At 42.7% G+C, this 18,068-nt stretch overlaps 1 protein-coding gene across 7 annotated transcripts in view; it reads right to left on the reverse strand.

The window, feature by feature from the left end:
* The window catches only part of CEP112 (centrosomal protein 112), a 259,583-nt gene that overhangs the window by 59,883 nt on the left and 181,632 nt on the right, over positions 1–18,068 (reverse strand). For all 7 annotated transcript variants that reach the window (XM_063293475.1, XM_063293478.1, XM_063293477.1 and 4 more), the window contains one exon: positions 8,178–8,327. In XM_063293475.1, the coding sequence (XP_063149545.1) occupies positions 8,178–8,327 (150 nt within the window). The remainder of the gene's footprint in view (positions 1–8,177; positions 8,328–18,068) is intronic.

Below are 18,068 nucleotides of genomic sequence, written 5' to 3' on the forward strand. Positions count from 1 at the left end.
ATTCTATTTCCAATGTTGAATCTGGATAGAGTCATGATCACCCTAAAGGAGACTAGAGGGTCCTATAAGAACAGCAGGTGGAGGCCACAGCCAGGGAAGCCTTTGCAGTTTCGCTGATGCTCCAGTTGCAGGACTTTATGACAAGGAGGCCCTGACAACAGTAATTCATGCTGTCATCTTGTGGACAGACAAGTATAATGCATTCTACACGGGGCTGCCTTTGATAAGGGCTCAGAAGCTTCAACCAATCCAAAATGGGCAACCAACTGGAGGCAGCAGATTTAGCAATCTCATACCTATGCCATGGTTGTTGTACTGGTTATTGTTTCGCTTCCAGGTCAAATTCAAAATGCTGGTTTAAAGTCCTATATAGCTTGGTACCTGCATACTTACAGAATCATCTTTCCTGGCCAGATACAGCCTGACCAATCATTCTCTTAGAAAGTGTATACTGGTAGTGCCCTTACGGTGTGAAGTAAGAAGGATGGGAGCCTTTCAAAAGGCTTCTTAGTGGCTGCCCACACACTCTGGAACATCTGGCCTTCAAAGATGATGACTCAACCACTTGGATTTCAAAAAGTCACTGAAGACTTACTTTTCACAGGATGTTTAAATGCTGATGGTGGAAGGGCTACCTTAGTTTTTGAACTGGACAGTTTTTATCTGTTCTATTTTGATTTGACTGTAAACAACCTTAAGTCTTAGAAAGCAGGTGATATATAAATACTTGTACAAACAAATAGCCAGCTCTGGAACAAAAAGTCCTGAGACACAGACAATGGAAGAGGACTGTTTGTTGACAAATTTACTAAGTTTGAAAGTTAAGCTCTCTGGGACCAGAATAGAGCTATCAAGATTGAATCTGCCTGTTTGTTGCATGTATTATGCACAACTGTGGTTATCAGTAGAATTTAAAGGATGTATATGATAGATCCTGCTGCCATAGCCTCTGCCTCTTGAATTGGTAAATTGGGAAAAGAAGGACTGATCTTGCAATTGGCCAGAGATGCAAATTAATTCTTTACTAATATTCATATAACTGGGCAAAAACTTTCTGGTGAAGATTCCATTCTCCCAGCTCTAGATTCTAACAACTGTACCCAAGTGCCATGATGTGAAAACCTCAAATGTGAATTGCAGAGATAGAAGTAACTAACTAGAAGAGGACTGTCAGCCAAAGAAGGCGTCTGATGGTTCCCTCAGAAGTGAACAGGATTTAGATTCTCCTAACCCACCAGATGCACGCATAAAGTCTGATTGTCCAGGATTTGGGGATTATATATAACAGGTTCAAACCTAATGAAGGCCAGGGAAACAGTCCCTGCTCTAGGATAGTGCTATCTGAGACTACCTTACGTAGTCCAGGTTCTCTGAGCAATCCTGCTGATCCAGTGGGCCCCCCATCCTTTGAGACTCATGTTGCTGTTTTATAAGCACATGTGAGAAGTATCACAGTTGTCTCCCATTTTGTACAACCAAGGATAACCATTCAAGAAATGGCTGCTTCACTGATGGAGAAACATAAACTTGCCTTACCACATCCATTAAGTCCTAGGACTTAGCTTAGAGTATGTATCTGACCAGGTCCTGCAGAGGATGTTTTTTGGACACCGGAAGGAAAGAGTCTATCACCTAAGGTTATAAGATGATAAAAAATAGAGAAGTGCCTATCTATATCTTGCACATCAAAACTGGGCAGGACTAGAGCTAGATGTAGTGGTTTTTGCCACAGCTACAGGTAGTCCTTGACTTAGGACCATATATTCAGTAGCTGTTCAAAGTTACAAATGTGCTGAAAAAAGTGACTTACGACGGGTGCCCAAAGTTACGGCCATTGCAGTGCTCCTGCAGTCATGTGATCAACATGCGGGCACTTGACATGCTACCCACACTTATGACCGCAGGGGCACTGCAATTCCCCCCACCCACCTACCTTCACCCCATCTCTGCCCTTTTGGCCCCCTGCCGCCCTGCGCTCCACTTCCCCAGCTGACCTTGCTGTCTTCTTGCTCCTGCTGCTGATGAGATGTGCCTGGCCTGGCTGGGCTGGGCTTCAGCTGCGAAAAAGAAAAAAAAAATGCTAAAGGCAGCCCCTCAACAGCAGCATGCCAAAATACCCCTTTTTGCTGCGTTTCCCGGCAGGGTTGGGGCTGGGCTTCAGCTGCAAAGAAGAAAAAATGCTAAAGGCAGCCCCAGAGTTGGCTGGGGCTGCCTTTAGCATTTTTTTGTTTTTGTTTTTTGCAGCCACAGCCCAGCCCAGCCCTGCACCCAGGCCGGGCATGCCTCATCAGCAGTGTGAGCAAGAAGATGGCAAGGTCAGCTGGGGCGGCAGAGGTCTTGGAGTGCAGGGTGGCGAGGGTGACTGTGGCTGGGCTGGGGCAGCTGCAACTTCCTGGGGTTCTGGGGCTGCTTGCCACCCTGCAGGGGAGTTGGAGGCAGTCCCTTACCTTACTGAGGCTTGGGGCTGGGAGGGACCAAGCCTGGAATGGCTTGGATTGGGGTGGGTCCTCAGCTAATGACTGGTAAAATTTGCTTAATGACGGCAAGGGGAATTGCTGGGATTGACGTCACTAAGTGATGGGGTCATGTGACATCTTGCTTTAGGGCCGCATCACTTAGTGACTGAAATTCCAGTCCCAATTGTGGTTGTAAGTCGAGGACTACCTGTACATTGTACAGAAGTTTGGCCCTGCCTAATAAAGCAAGTGGAAGTAGCAACTCGATGAAAGAATACTCTCCTTTGCTATTGGAAAAAATTCTATTTATTGAAATGTATTAATAGAAGCATGAATTAGTATATTTATAGCTTAACATTTCAGAAAGCTCAGTTTAAGTTCTCATAAATGTTTCTTAAGTTAAATTGGTAGTTTTGTTTAAACAATTTTGTATTGGAAATAGAATATTAAATAACCAGATTTAAATTGTTTTAACTGACCTAAAATTAGCTAAAATTTCATACAATTTTATGGCTGTTTATCATGCAAAAATATGGCAAATTGAAAAATGGAAGACTATCATATTGTTCAGTTTTAGAATGCAAAGTAAAAAAATGTAATTTGGTCCACTGGCGGGTGTTTGACATGGGTGTTTTTACATGTACCACCAAAATCTGACACTGTGTTTCCAAATTCTGGCAGTGCAATTTTGAGATGATGGTGGGCCTGGACTAAGTGCGCAAATAGTCTGACTCAGTATAAGCCAATCTCTACTGTTTGGTCACTGACTTTCTGGACCATGAAAACAACTATTCCCACTTTCTGAAAGCCTGGACATGGCTTCCAAGCTTGCAAGAGCATCAGGACCACTGCATGAAGATCCAACTGCCAAATTGCTTGTAAGAGCACTTTGGAAATAGTGGTTTACTTGAAAATAGATTATTACTTTTGAGTAGTCCAATTTCTGCAACCAGCTTTAGGATGTTACCCATTTAAATAGGGGTCAGAGCCCCCAGTATAAAAGTCTTGTCTGAAAGCAATCAAACATTGAAACATATTCTGGACAGCCACTGCTTCAATTCTAAGCCTCACTTGACATCCTGGAAACCCCGACATGTGTCTGGATCTGAAAATGCTATGCTGCTCACTCCTTTGAACCATTATTGGCTGCCAATAATGAATCTTTTGCTTGACTTCTGTGCTGGACCTTGATCATGCTTTTGCCTACAACTCTACTGTGTGTGTTCTTGGCTGGTTTTTGACACCAGCCTGAACCCAGTGAAATTGATCAAAATTTTCATCTTGTCTCACAAGTGCTAGAATGATTCAGGATTTCTGTTATTAGAAGCTGAATGCAATGTAAAAGTGAAAATAATGCAGTAATAAAATTTCTGACAATATTCAATTTTCAGTTTTTTGTTGAACCTTTAAGTGTAACTGCATAAACAATAGCTAATCAGCAAACCATTAAGAAGTCAAATTTTAAAGCATAATGTAATTATTAATTTTGAAATATTTCAAGTATGGAATGTCATAAATAGCCTGCTTTGAATATGAAACTTCTACTTTCATATGCAAAACTGGGATCCTTCAACACTCTAGGAACTTCACATCAAGATAACCAAATCTATAATATTGGGAGTTTGGGGAAACTTGGACTGATCTGAAGACAAACTGGGAATTTAGGAGGGAAAGGAAAGGGAACATCCATTGTGGGTTCATAACACTGGACAGAGACCCTTAATTCATGTTTGTATAGCTTTGACTTATATCACATTTTTCCTTGTCTTTCTATTTGAAGGCACATTTTTGCTTCTATGATGTTTGAACATCTTGAGTTCTGTACAGGAGTAGGGTATAATGCCTGCCATGCATCAAGTAAGAAAAATATTCAGTAGAGCTCTCTATCTGCGCTGAAATGCTCACCGAATGACAATAATGAAAAAACACATAGAGTAACCTCTGTATGCACAATCTCTTTTCAAACACACTGACTTATCAAAAATGGCATTTATTCATTTAAAAGATATAGATGGCCACCCATCTTCTGGAACACAGCTCTGGGCAGCCAACAATAATAAAATCATAAATAATAAATAATAAAAAAACAAAACAAAAACCAAGAAAAACTGGTGCCTAATCCATCATTGACATCCATTCATCTATGCAATCCCCAGGCTCCAACCTTCTGATCCCAACACCAGCTATTTATGGCTTTCCAGAAGGTGAAGAGAGTGGGGGCCTGCCAGATCTCAAGGGCAGGGGCTGCCATGGAAAAGGCATGCTTTTTTGGTCCCACTAGATGGCAACATTTAAGGGACGGGACCTGGAGCATGTCCACTCTATCTAATCAGGTGAAATGGGTAGATACGCTCAGGTGGTCCTGCAATTAACCTGGCCCTGTGCCATGTAGGGCTTTAAAGGTGATATCCAGCACCTTGAATTACACCCAGAAAAAAAATTGCGACCCAGTGCAGCTGCACAGCTATGGTGTAACACAGGCAAACTGAGGATGCCAAGCACTACACGAGGTGCTGCATTTTGGACCAGCTGTAACTTCTCAGTGGTCTTCAAGGACAGCCTCATGTAGAGTGCATTGCAATAGTCCACCAGGAAACGACCAAGGCATGAGTGACTATGAGTAAGGCCTCCTGCTCCAGAAAAGGGTGCAATTGGTGCAAAAGACGTATCTGTACAAAGGGCCCCTAGCCACAGCTGCCATTTGCTCCCTGAGCAGGAGCTGCAAGTCCCAAACACTGTTTGGGGAAGTGTTACCTCACTGAGTGTCAAGGATAACTGGATCCAGAGAGACCAAAACCCCCAAACCACTCCATCTTGCTAAGGTTGGGCTGGAGCCAGTTCCTCCCCATCCAGACCCTCTGAGCCTCCAGGCAGTGGGTCAAGTGAAATGGTGTCGCCTGCCCGGCTAGGGGTGATGTATAACTGGGTATAATCAGTGTACTGATGATACCAGACCTGTGCCGTTGGGTGACCTCACCCAGAGATTTTATGTAGTTGTTAAAAAGGAGTGGCAAGAGACCCAAACCCAGTTTGTAGGTGCCTGGGGCTAGACCTCTCCCTCCCCATGAACACTGACTGGTACTCACTGTGAAGAAAGGAGGAGGCATGACCCTCCCTAGTTCTCATGAAGATAAAGGGAGGGGGGATGCACAGACTTTCAAGATTCTGTTATTATAACCTTATAATAAAAGGAACATTAGCTTGTGTGTCTTTGGTTTCCAAGTTGGTCTAGCTTGGAGGGCTGATGATAGGTCATCCACAAGTGTGACCAATGCCATCTCTGCATTATAACCAAGAATGAACCCAGACTGAAAAGGGTCCAGGTAATCCACTTCACCCAGGGCCCTCTGAAGCTTGAAACCAACCACCCTCTCAATAACCTTCCCCAGAAAGGGAAGGTTGGAGGTTGGATGGAAGTTGTTTATTTATTTGAAATTTATATGCTGCCCAACTCTTAGTGACTCTTAGTAAAGGTAAAGGTAAAGGTTTCCCTTGACGTAAAGTCCAGTCGAATCCGACTCTAGGGGGCGGTGCTCATCTCCGTTTCTAAGCCTTAGAGCCGGCGTTGTCCGTAGACACTTCCGGGTCATGTGGCCAGCATGACGACTCGGAACGCTGTTACCTTCCCGCCGAAGCGGTACCTATTGATCTACTCACATTTGCATGTTTTCGAACTGCTAGGTGAGCAGGAGCTGGGATTAACAACGGGAGCTCACCCCGCCGTGCGTTTTCGAACCGCCGACCTTCTGATCGACAGCTCAGCGGTTTAACCCGCAGCGCCACCACGTCCCCTTAGTGACTCTTATCCAACACTTATCTAACATGGTCAGGTCCAAGGATGGCCTGTTGAGAAGGGAGTGCACCACTGCCTCCTTTAAGGCTGATGGAACCACCCCCTCCTACAAAGAAGCATTAACCACTGCTTGGACCCAACCCTATGGCACCTCCTGGGAGGCCTTGACCAACCAGGAGGGACATGGGTCCAGAATACAGGTGGCCAAGCTCAAAGCTGCAAGGACCCTCTCCATTTCCTCAGGATTGATAGGCTCAAACCCCTCCCAGACATGTCTCGGTCACTTCCAAAGGACCTGCCCAGCCAGTGTCCAACTCCAAGCAGTCAAGTGACTTTGTCTGGCAGATGCTGAGAATATTCTTCACAGTGGCCCTGCAAGGGCTCCCCTAGCTCCTCCTTAGCCAGGAGGGACATGGTCACCTGAAACAGGGCTGCTGGCTGGCTATCCATAGATGTGATAAGAGGAGAGAAGTACATTTGCTTTGCCGCCCTTATTGCCACAAGGTACATCCTAATCTGTAGTCACAAGGTACATATGTGCTTGGCCAGCTTTGCTTTTCAGCTTTCACCAGTGGTGTTCTAGGCATCTCTTGTGTTACTTCATCTTCCACAGTTCCTCAATAAATCAAGAAGCTCTACAGGATCCGTGAATAAAGAGAGTCCGCTCTGGTGTGATCCAATATAGGCCCCTGTTGCATGATTATTCCAAGCCAGCCTTTCTCAACTTTTTGACCCTGGAGGAACCCTTGAAATATTTTTCAGGCCTCAGAGAACCCCTGCACATTCAGGCTCAAATATAGGCCACAAGTTACAAAATTATTATATTTGTTTCACGTGTAGGTCTGTATATATGCATTAGCAGTGTTCTTAAACTAAAAATAAAGAATGAAACTTACCTCTTTAATGCGAAGTTGCCTGAATTTGAAATACTTTTTAAATAAATTGTGATCTCCCAGGGAACCTCTAGTGACCTCTTGCAGAACCCTAGGGTTCTATGGAACCCTGGTTGAGGAACCCTGTTCCAAGTGATGACCAAAGCTTCAGCCAAACCGTGCACCAGAGCTTTGGGAAAAAACCCAAGTTCCTTCTGAAACCCAATTGGGTCCATCAGTTGACTGGGGCAGGCCAATCAAATAGACCCCACCTCAGTTGGGGGAGGGTTGGCACAGAGAAGTCCAAAGACATGGAACAGTCATGGATGGATATAACTATCAATCCCAAACCAAGTGCACAATCAAGATTAATCCAGGATCCTCACTCAATAATTAATTTACCACCACTTGGACCCAACAGCATGTCACTTCCTGGGTTGCCATGACCAGCAAGGAGGGACATGGATCTAATGTACAGGTGGACACACTAAAACAGCTCTGAAAACCCTATCCATTTTTTCAAGTGTCACTGGATCTAATTCCTACGTAACAGAGCCAGACCTTGTCCCAGACACCTCAAGAGGACCATGGCCAGCCAGAGTCCAACTCTGATCCAAGGCTGTCATCACCCATTTATTCTAGGTCTTACTATTGACGTCTGTGAAGTTTGGTAAGGAAGCACAGAAGTGTAACTTTTAACATGCTAAATGTTTCAAACTGGAAATGAAGCACACGTCCAAGCATTCATTTAAGGAAACTGTGAAAGAATTTTGTTGAATCGCACAAAGGAGGCAAGTACCAGATATTTTTCAATTAACTATCTAATGTTTTTAGATGTTTCCTTTCATTTGGTACTTGTCCAGCATTCACAATGCATCTAAAATATAACAGAAATAATGATCATGCGTTATGCAAAATTTTCTAGGGAAAAAGAATTGCTGACTCCTATAAAAACATGACTTCAACATGCATTTTTAAGGCCACAGTCAATATTTTCAAAACTTTTAATTATACTCAAACAGCTGGCAGTGTAATTGACTCAAAGCCCCAGATTACCTTGATTGCTGTGCCATTATCTCTAATCAGCTGCCGCTTCTCTTCTTCAAACTTTTGTAAAATATCTTGCAGACGCCTTTCTCCAGCAAGCTTCTGCTGGTTGCTTTCCTCCGTCAGAGAGGAAATGGTTTTCTTAAGTTCAGCTATGATCTAAAAAGAAAACAGCATGCTAAAACTATTGTAACAGTAAGAAGTAACATATTTTGCATGTATTTATGGCTGACACAAGAATCTGAGTTGGCAAATTCAACTGTAAAAAGTAAATAGCTTAAATTAACAAATTACATGCCAGCAAGTAGAAAATTCTATAGAGAGAAAAGAAACATTGAGTTTGGAATAGTATAAACTGCTTAACACTAACATTTAAGAGAGAATTTTCCACTATAAAAGTCCCTCAATAATCTACAAACCAGAACAAAGCACGCTTGTCATGTGAAAAACAGCAAATACAGGATTCCAATTTTCCACTTTACTATAATGGTTTGAAAACTGATAGTTTGAAATGCTTCTGCACACATATTGGGAAATGTAGCAGAGAGAGAGAACATTTTGAGTTAAGCACCAAAGAATGAAATGAAAACTTACTATATTATCTTACATTATACTATAGTATAACTTCTCTGCCTTTTTGTGCGTGAGACAGACTACTTGTCAATACATTCGTTTAGCCATTTACAAGGGAGTTGACCCCATTATTCTCTTCTACCTGCTTTGCACTACATTGCATGTTCCAGCACTGCCCTAAAGAAGCATTCATTTCAGTCTCTGCATTGTATCCGCGGTGGGTGCCGTTTCTTTGCCAAACCATCACTGGGAGCTTTCTACACCTTTCTTGAGGGTGGGGAAGGAGATGTGGTGAAACCTAGTTTATTTGGTCAGGAATGGATAATCTGGGAGATTAATGAATACTCTTTAAAATCTTGCTGCCACCATCCCAAAATGATAAATTTAGAGTTTAATTGTAAGACTATCTTCTTTCTGTTGTTTTTGTATACTCCAACTCTCCCTCAGTTCCTTTTTAAATACTACACTGGGAGTATTTAAAAGCGTTAAATTGTTTCTCCTTGTTTTTTTCCAAAAAGCTGAAGAAATTGTCACCTTTTTACTTTCCACTTTTTCTGTTTATTCCTGTGACTATCCTTATTCCTTCCTGATTTGGTTGTTGATATGCAGTCGAGGTTATAGTAGCAGCCTTATGCTCCTACTGGATTGTATGGCCACTAACAAAATGGTTGTTTCTTTTGCCTGAGTATATGAAGATCCTGCAGTACTGATTTCCATCAGTTGTCCATCTTCATCTGCACTTGGACCACCGTTATCCTCACCTCCTTGACTCAGTCCTTCAATTCTTTCAGTGAAGAAACCCAGATTTCCTTTCAAGCTCTCAATTTTTTTTTGCCTCTTCTATCTATTACCCTGATGCCAGGTACTTTGATACTTAGTTCAGGAGTATACTACCCAAGGCTGCTATATGTATCAGATATTACTGGCAGATTTTTGTGCCTCTCATAGTACTACATCTCAACCAACTATCCTGCAATGGTCTATATGTCAATAAACATGGTGGGGTGATATGCCTTACTCTTACTCTGACTTACTCCTCTAATCCTACAGTTTTGCACGTGAATTCTGGTTTATGAAACTTTCTTAGTCATCTATCTGACAGCTCCAATATAAGTTCATAAAAAGTTTCAGTCACACCTGAGATACAAATGGAAGTTGAATCCAGACTTCCTTGCTGACCTCTTCCATTGTTCAGAAATCCTGTCTCTGATTTTTACAAAGAGCTGTGGCAAGGGCTTTCTAGGTGATGCACTCCTCCACGCACAGATGAAACTGCTCCTCTACCCATTTCCATCATTCTTTCTTATCACATGGGTTCTACACAGAGGAACTTTCATATAATCTCCTTGCATCCTCATAACTCTCTGGTGGCAAAGACAACCACCGCAGAAGAAATTTTTAGTGATTCTTGAGCCTGCGGCTAAACTTTCTACTCATTTACTTTTACACATTTAAATTAAATGGTTTCTCAGAGGTTCTGTTTGCATATGTAGTCAAAAGGCAAATCCCCATGTACACAAACATGTTCTTCAGATAAGCACAGAGAGGTTCCCACTCACGCATTTTCACCCAGGTAGATAATACACCAGCGTCTCAGAGGTAAGCAGAGAGGGAGAAAGAGATCTTCCCTAGCGCTCCGTTGCTGGTAAAACATACTTGATAGGATACAGGAAGATAATCCAAAGCCCTTCCTTAATGGCTACAGAGCAAAACAGTTCAGTCATTTTGTACTCCTCAAGAGGGGAAGGGGGAGAGGAGAGGCTTGCCTGAACAGGTGCAAAAAAGGGTTTCTCTAGGCCTCACCCTTTCTTGTAAAGAGACTTTTTTTCAAGTGATAGTGAGCAAGATCGGGGTTAGATGTGAAAGGCATCAGGGGACTGTACAGGCTCTCAGATAATGAAGGCTTGGAATGGGAACTGGTAAAAGCCAGGGGAGAGTTGGTTTCTTGGAGAAAGACAAAGCTTGAGAAAAGCAAAGGACAATACTCCAGGATTATGGAGAAGTAAATTGTCTGTGGTAATGTGCCAAACTGATTTCACTAGGGGATGGAGGTAAAGGAGGAGCTCCAGATTAGGATGCATAGGAAGTCAAAGGAGGAAGGGTCATAATTCAAAAGCCTCTGATTAACAGTTGGAAATCTCTAAGGAGCAAGGTTTATCCAGGTAACCATTGAATCACAGAGAAGCAGAAACAGTAAAATAAAATACACCATCAGGATTTTATGCTTTATTTTTGTGGGTGTGCCAGCTTGATTGTCTTTGGAAATTGCCTTTGATAACTTTTGTATTTGAAGTTTGTAAGGCAAACTGGCTTCCTATATTTTTGTTCCTTCTTAGGCTCTCTGAGCCATATAGATCTCACCCAATATGGATCTGTACAAAATCTTCTCAATAGCATTTTATGGGAGACTGATCTTAAGACAATGTTTGCAGTTTTACTGGCATTATATATTTTTTATTTTATCCATCTGTAATTGGCTTTGTATGTGACTTCTTTTTTTTTTATCCATCTGTAATTGGCTTTGTATGTGACTTCTTGACTATTCTAAAGCCTTTGACTGTGTGGACCATAACAAATTCTAGCAAGTTCTTAGTGGTATGGGGATACCAAGTCATCTTGTCTGCCTCCTGAAGAATCTGTATAACGACCAAGTAGCAACAGTAAGAACAGACCACGGAACAACGGACTGGTTTAAGATTGGGAAAGGAGTACGGCAGGGCTGTACACTCACACCCTACCTATTCAACTTGTATGCAGAACACATCATGCAACAAGCTGGGCTTGAGGAATCCAAGGCTGGAGTTAAAATCGCTGGAGGAAACATTAACCATCTCAGATATGCAGATGATACCACTTTGATGGCTGAAAGTGAAGAGGAACTGAGGAGCCTTATGATGAAGGTGAAAGAAGAAAGTACAAAAGCTGGCTTGCAGCTAAACCTCAAAAAAGCCAAGATTACGGCAACCAGCTTGATTGATAACTGGCAAATAGAGGGAGAAAATGTAGAAGCAGTGAAAGACTTTGTATTTCTAGGTGCAAAGATTACTGCAGATGCTGACTGCAGTCAGGAAATCCGAAGACGCTTAATCCTTGGGAGAAGAGCAATGACAAATCTCGATAAAATAGTTAAGAGCAGAGACATCACACTGAAAACAAAAGTCCGCATAGTTAAAGCAATGGTGTTCCCCGTAGTAACATATGGCTGCGAGAGCTGGACCATAAGGAAGGCTGAGCGAAGGAAGATCGATGCTTTGGAACTGTGGTGTTGGAGGAAAATTCTGAGAGTGCCTTGGACTGCCATAAGATCAAACCAGTCCATCCTCCAGGAAATAAAGCCAGACTGCTCACTTGAGGGAATGATATTAAAGGCAAAACTGAAATACTTTGGCCACATAATGAGAAGACAGGACACCCTGGAGAAGATGCTGATGCTAGGGAGAGTGGAAGGCAAAAGGAAGAGGGGCCGACCAAGGGCAAGATGGATGGATGATATTCTAGAGGTGACAGACTCATCCCTGGGGGAGCTGGGGGTGTTGACGACCGACAGGAAGCTCTGGCGTGGGCTGGTCCATGAAGTCACGAAGAGTCAGAAGCGACTAAACGAATAAACAACATGTGACCTCTTAAAGTTAAAAGGAAGTTTTACATTTTCGTTTTTCTTATTTTTAATAAAGTTGATTTTTAAAATATAAATTGTGCTTTTGTTCCAACTCCTCAAAAGGAAGGGGAGCTGTTTTCTCTGGTCACATTTCTAAAACTATAATGACCAGGAGGTGGCAGTATAGAGTTCATGTTCCTGTTTATTATTATTGTTATAATTATTGTTATTGAGTTCAACAGGACTTACTTTAGATGTGTATCTGTAAGATTAGTCAAAAAGCCCATGCTCCTATTCCAACAAAGCTTTTTCATAAATGCTGCTTAAAGCCTTTTTAGACTGAAGCAGTACATATGAAAATAGCTACTTGTGCTAGTTAATGACAGCAACAGTGTATTTCATTTCATTTCATTTCATCTAAGAATTATTCCCTGGCAAGTAATGGTGCTCAGAGTGTGAGATCCCCTATCTGTCTCACACTCTGGTGTGATCAGAAGAGGAGGCCAGGTCAAAGCATTTCCCCAAAATAGGTGGCAGCAGCAGAAATACAACCTAACAGCTGCTCTATAATAGGATGGTAGGGCAAAGAACAGGCAGTACCAGAGGACTTGTGGGAGCAGAGGGTGAGACCTTCTCCCACCTCATGCAGGCAACCCAGCCCTTCTCAGCTGCTAGGCATGGCATGGCTAATTAAATCATTCATTCCCCTGGCCAGCTGACATATCTCCATGTTATGTGCAGTACACATTCCCAGATACCTCAAATAGTAACCTGTCAGTGGATTTTTAACCCACAGCTGGTGCAAAAGGAAATTGGCACTTTCCACTTCTTAGGCGTCCCCCTACCCCACCCTGTAGAAAAAAGTGTGGAGTGATCAGGGTCAGTGCTATTGCTCACACCCACCAATTACCTTCCATTTTTCACTCCTGAGTGGCAGGGAAGACAGAATATATCTGCAAGCCCTAGACAATGCTTCTCTGCAGCTGCATAATTAGTATCTGTATGTCCATAGACTAAAGAACCACAGTTATAAGTAAGTCACTTTGTCTTTTTCAGGATATTCATGGGCTGTGGCATGAAGAGACTCTGCAACTGTACAGAATAGACTTTGATCTACATCATATATCAATTTACCATTGATATCTATGCCTTATGACTATAATGAACAAAACTTGAATTGCATAACTATAAAAGTGAATTCTCTGTGTGTGTGTGTCTATGTTTTAAATTTTATAATTTAAAAGTTACTACTAAAGACAAGAATACTTAATACATTTACTTACAACAGCCTTCCCTACCTTGGCACTTTCCAAAAGTTTTTGGACTGCAACTCAGCCACTGGCCATGCTGGCAAGGAATTTTGGAGTTGCAACAATAAATCTGGAGCAGACCAGATTGGGAAAGGATAATTTTGTGTAAACTCTTCTAAATATTATTTGACTGAGTTTGTAATAATGCAGAGGATCACACAGTAAGGATACCAAACCATTTGTACATATAAAAATACCCTGCAATATTAAAAATATTTTAATTTTTATATTATTTTAAATATAAAATATTATTCTTCAGCAAAGGATCGTTACCTTGTCGTGGTGCTGGAGCTTGAGCACCTCAATGATGCCATGAGCTAAACCGTGAAGGGCCACCCAAGATGGGAAGGTCATGACAGAGAGGTCAGACTAAATGCGATCCCTGGGGAAGGTAATGGCAACCCACCCCAGTATTCTTGCCGTGAAAACTAAATGGATCAGTACAACCAGAGATATGTCGGTATACCATCGGAAGGTGAGACCCCCAGGTCGGAAGATGGTCAAAATGCTACTGGGGAGGAACAGAGGATGAGCTCAACTAGCCCCAGACGTGATGACGCAGCTAGCTCAAAGCCGAAAGGACGGCTAGCGGCCGACGGTGCTGGTGATGAACGGCGAATCCGATGTTCTAAGGATCAACACACCATTGGAACCTGGAATGTAAGATCTATGAGCCAGGGCAAATTGGATGTGGTTATTGGTGAGATGTCAAGATTAAAGATAGACATTCTGGGCGTCAGTGAACTGAAATGGACTGGAATGGGCCACTTCACATCAAATGACCACCAGATCTACTACTGTGGACAAGAGGACCACAGAAGAAATGGAGTAGCCTTCATAATTAATAGTAAAGTGGCTAAAGCAGTGCTTGGATACAATCCAAAAAATGACAGAATGATCTCAATTCGAATTCAGGGCAAGCCATCTAACATCACAGTGATCCAAATATACGCCCCAACCACAAATGCTGAAGAAGCTGAAGTAGAGCAGTTCTATGAGGATCTGCAGCACCTACTGGACAACACGCCTAAAAGAGATGTTATTTTCATCACAGGAGACTGGAATGCTAAGGTGGGCAGTCAAATGACACCTCGAATTACAGGTAAGTATGGCCTGGGAGAACAAAATGAAGCAGGACATAGGCTGATAGAATTTTGCCAAGACAATTCACTCTGCATAACAAACACTCTCTTCCAACAACCTAAGAGACGGCTTTATACATGGACTTCACCAGATGGACAACACCGAAATCAGATTGATTACATCCTTTGCAGCCAAAGGTGGCGGACATCTGTACAGTCGGTAAAAACAAGGCCTGGAGCTGACTGTAGTTCAGATCACGAACTTCTTCTTGCACAATTTAGGATCAGACTAAAGAGATTAGGGAAGACCCACAGATCAGCTAGATATGAGCTCACTAATATTCCTAAGGAATATGCAGTGGAGGTGAAGAATAGATTTAAGGGACTGGACTTAGCAGATAGGGTCCCGGAAGAACTCTGGACAGAAGTTGGCAGCATTGTTCAGGAGGCGGCAACAAAATACATCCCAAAGAAAGAGAAAACCAAGAAGGCAAAATGGCTGTCTGCTGAGACACTAGAAGTAGCCCAAGAAAGAAGGAAAGCAAAAGGCAACAGTGATAGGGGGAGATATGCCCAATTAAATGCAAAATTCCAGAGGTTAGCCAGAAGAGATAAGGAATTATTTTTAAACAAGCAATGCACGGAAGTGGAAGAAGACAATAGAATAGGAAGGACAAGAGACCTCTTCCAGAAAATTAGAAACATGGGAGGTAAATTCCAGGCAAAAATGGTTATGATCAAAAACAAAGATGGCAAGGACCTAACAGAAGAAGAAGAGATCAAGAAGAGGTGGCAAGAATATACGGAAGACCTGTATAGGAAGGATAACAATATCGGGGATAGCTTTGACGGTGTGGTCAGTGAGCTAGAGCCAGACATCCTGAAGAGTGAGGTTGAATGGGCCTTAAGAAGCATTGCTAATAACAAGGCAACAGGAGACGACGGCATCCCAGCTGAACTGTTCAAAATCTTGCAAGATGATGCTGTCAAGGTAATGCATGCTATATGCCAGCAAATTTGGAAAACACAAGAATGGCCATCAGACTGGAAAAAATCAACTTATATCCCCATACCAAAAAAGGGAAACACTAAAGAATGTTCAAACTATCGAACAGTGGCACTCATTTCACATGCCAGTAAGGTAATGCTCAAGATCCTGCAAGGTAGACTTCAGCAGTTCATGGAGCGAGAATTGCCAGATGTACAAGCTGGGTTTAGAAAAGGCAGAGGAACTAGAGACCAAATTGCCAATATCCGCTGGATAATGGAAAAAGCCAGGGAGTTTCAGAAAAACATCTATTTCTGTTTTATTGACTATTCTAAAGCCTTTGACTGTGTGGACCATAACAAATTGTGGCAAGTTCTTAGTGGTATGGGGATACCAAGTCATCTTGTATGCCTCCTGAAGAATCTGTATAACGACCAAGTAGCAACAGTAAGAACAGACCACGGAACAACAGACTGGTTTAAGATTGGGAAAGGAGTACGGCAGGGCTGTATCCTCTCACCCTACCTATTCAACTTGTACGCAGAACACATCATGCGACAAGCTGGCCTTGAGGAATCCAAGGCTGGAGTTAAAATCTCTGGAAGAAACATTAACAATCTCAGATATGCAGATGATACCACTTTGATGGCTGAAAGCGAAGAGGAACTGAGGAGCCTTATGATGAAGGTGAAAGAAGAAAGTGCAAAAGCTGGTTTGCAGCTAAACCTCAAAAAAACCAAGATTATGGCAACCAGCTTGATCGATAACTGGCAAATAGAGGGAGAAAATGTAGAAGCAGTGAAAGACTTTGTATTCCTAGGTGCGAAGATTACTGCAGATGCTGACTGCAGTCAGGAAATCAGAAGACTCTTAATCCTTGGGAGAAGAGCAATGACAAATCTCGATAAAATAGTTAAGAGCAGAGACATCACACTGACAACAAAGGCCCGCATAGTTAAAGCAATGGTGTTCCCTGTAGTAACATATGGCTGCGAGAGCTGGACCATAAGGAAGGCTGAGAGAAGGAAGATCGATGCTTTGGAACTGTGGTGTTGGAGGAAAATTCTGAGAGTGCCTTGGACTGCCATAAGATCAAACCAGTCCATCCTCCAGGAAATAAAGCCAGACTGCTCACTTGAGGGAATGATATTAAAGGCCAAACTGAAATACTTTGGCCACATAATGAGAAGACAGGACACCCTGGAGAAGATGCTGATGCTAGGGAGAGTGGAAGGCAAAAGGAAGAGGGGCCGACCAAGGGCAAGATGGATGGATGATATTCTAGAGGTGACGGACTCGTCCCTGGGGGAGCTGGGGGTGTTGACGACCGACAGGAAGCTCTGGCGTGGGCTGGTCCATGAAGTCACGAAGAGTCGGAAGCGACTAAACGAATAAACAACAACATTGATAGGGGGCACACAAAATGGAAAATGTTTTGTTTCAAATCTGAAACTATTGCACTCTGGAAGTCCTGCCAAATCATTTTTCAAACCAGTGCCTGTGCTGGAATGCTGGTGGCTGAGGGGAAGCAGGGGAGGGAGGGAAGGGATTAGGAAGACCAGGAGAGAATGCCCTAACAGGGTAGGTTTTGTTTCTGCTGAATCACAGCCCAATCTGAAACAGTTCAGCAGAAGTGAAGCCTGGAATGATTTAGCTGTTCTGGATTTTGCCCACAGCAAAATCCAAAGGGTTCCCAGAGTGATTATATGGGGCAAATCTGTTGCATCTTCTACTCCACGTTGTCTATCTACTGACTAACTCACCCTAATCTTCCTAGCACCTTCCCTTCCTCCCTGTCTTTCCTCTGCCACTGATGTTCTAATATAAAATCACCCCCTAGCTCAACCACCACCAATTCTCCCAGGATGTTTCTTTTCCTCTCTCCCATCAACTGCTGATGTCCTAGTGTAACATATAATGACCCAGTATGGCATATTCCACCAGCCACAATATTGCCAGTGTCTTTACTCTCTGTCTCCTCTTAGCAGCAGCAGCTGCTGCTGATGTCCACATACACCATCACTAAGGATAGTTCTGAGGCTCAGATTTTCCCCACTTTTACCCTCACACACACCACATCTTTCTGGAATATTTTGGTCCATTAATGGATGAAAACCATCAAAGCAAGCAAGTTTTGTTTTGAACATGGACACACAAAATCAGTTGTTCCATGCAGGGAAGAGTATGTGCATGAAACATTTTGCACATCCCTAGACTGAATCTACTGCTTCCAAAATAATCCAGCTTTATGCTTCAGTTCAGATCAAATGATGCTCACGTAACTTATAAAAGCAGCAAACAAAGAAACATTTAGGCACTAATGTTTAGGGAGGGGGAGAAGAAATGTTA

This window comes from Candoia aspera, chromosome 2, assembly GCF_035149785.1.
Source record: "Candoia aspera isolate rCanAsp1 chromosome 2, rCanAsp1.hap2, whole genome shotgun sequence".
NCBI lineage: Eukaryota > Metazoa > Chordata > Lepidosauria > Squamata > Boidae > Candoia > Candoia aspera.